This window comes from Microtus oregoni, unplaced genomic scaffold (genome assembly GCF_018167655.1).
Source record: "Microtus oregoni isolate MIOR12 unplaced genomic scaffold, Mior012 000026F_ref0000081, whole genome shotgun sequence".
In the NCBI taxonomy this organism is placed as follows: Eukaryota; Metazoa; Chordata; class Mammalia; order Rodentia; family Cricetidae; genus Microtus; species Microtus oregoni.
In genome coordinates, this window is record NW_024543085.1 from 73,295 (window position 1) to 74,913 (window position 1,619).

Here is a 1,619-nt window from a genome sequence, read left to right on the forward strand (position 1 = left end):
TAATTGATAAAATATGTATAAAAATAATTTCTGCCATTTGCTATTTTCTTTTTTAATTTATTTGTAGTATTGTGAACAGTTATCATTTGGTTTTTTTATGCTTGAATTTAAAAAGTATTGGCAGATTGAATATCATACAAACATTGCAAATATTGACTTCTAGTAATCTTTTAGTATAAACTCATATTTATGTTCCCTATCCAACTCTATATAATTTTACAATGCCAGACATATCACAAAAATACAAAGGAAGCAGATAAGTAATTAAAAGCCCCCAAGTTTTCAGATAAACTACACTACAAGTGGCAGAACTAGGGTCTTCCAACAGCCTCTACCCCACTCCAGTGTCCTTTTAAGAATAGACTAATGCAGTGGCATTGAAGGCACAGCACTAACATAATGCGACCTTACCTGCCTACTGGAAAACGTTTCTTTGGCATCTTTCTCCTGAATGCCCTTTTCACTTCCTTGTTCCTCAGGCTGTAGATGAGGGGGTTCAGCATCGGGATCACCACAGTATAAAACAGGGAAATCATCTTGTTGATGTTCAAGGAAAAGCTTGCACTGGGTCTAACATAGATAAAGAAAAGAGTCCCATACAGGATGGAAACAGCTGCCAGGTGAGAGGAACAAGTGGAGAAGGCTTTTCGTTTCCCTTGGGCAGTTTGAATCTTCAAAATGGCCATCAAGATGCAGACATAGGAAACTATGATAATCAGACCGCTGAACACTCCTATTGCGCCAGACAGGACAAAAAGGACAATCTTATTGATCCAGGTGTCAGCACATGCTAAGGAAAGCAGAGGGGAAACATCACAGAAGAAATGGTTGATGGTGTTTGGACCACAGAATGGTAAGCAAAATGTCAAGGTTGTATGAGTTGTGATGTTTATAATAGAAAAAGCATAAGGCCCTACAACCAGATGCACACAGACCCTCTGGGACATAATGAGTGTATACAGCAAGGGCTTACAGATGGCTGTATACCGATCATATGCCATCACCGCCAGAAGGAAACATTCAGTTCCCACAAAAAGGCCAACGAACCACATCTGTGCAGTACAGCCCACTAAAGAGATGGCTTTGTTCTCTGCAAAGATGTCGCACAGCATCTTAGGGGCTATGGAAGAAGAGGAGCACACATCTACAAAGGACAGATGGCTGAGAAAAAAGTACATAGGTGTGTGCAGCCTGGGGTCCACCCATATGAGAGTGATCATGCCCAGGTTACCCCCCAGGGTGACAAGATAAACAAAGAGAAAGATGATGAAGAGGACAATCTTCTGATGGAGACGATCGGTGAGGCCCAGGAAGAGAAACTCGGTCACTGAGGTCTGATTCTTTTCTTCCATTTTCAGTCGCCTTCTGCTGTGAGACAATTGTGTATTCTTTTTACCACAAACTATCATTAACAATTGCAAATGTTTTAATTCAATAACAGGTTTCCTTAAAGAGGTTTTTTAGCAGATTATTGGCCAATGTTATTGAACTAGAAGAGGATTTTTCTAGCTTCTGTGGGCGGTTTCTATGTAAATACTTTGTAAAATGTTGGTGGATGGCCTTGGTTTCTATCGGTGCTGTAACACTTCCCACAAAGATTGCATGACTATGTGACCTAA

At 40.3% G+C, this 1,619-nt stretch overlaps 1 protein-coding gene across 1 annotated transcript; it reads right to left on the minus strand.

The window, feature by feature from the left end:
• Positions 1 to 407: 407 nt before the first annotated feature.
• LOC121463478 (olfactory receptor 998) lies at positions 408 to 1,352 on the minus strand. The gene has a single exon (XM_041675719.1). The coding sequence runs from the start codon at positions 1,350 to 1,352 to the stop codon at positions 408 to 410; it is 945 nt and encodes a 314-aa protein (XP_041531653.1).
• Positions 1,353 to 1,619: the final 267 nt, after the last annotated feature.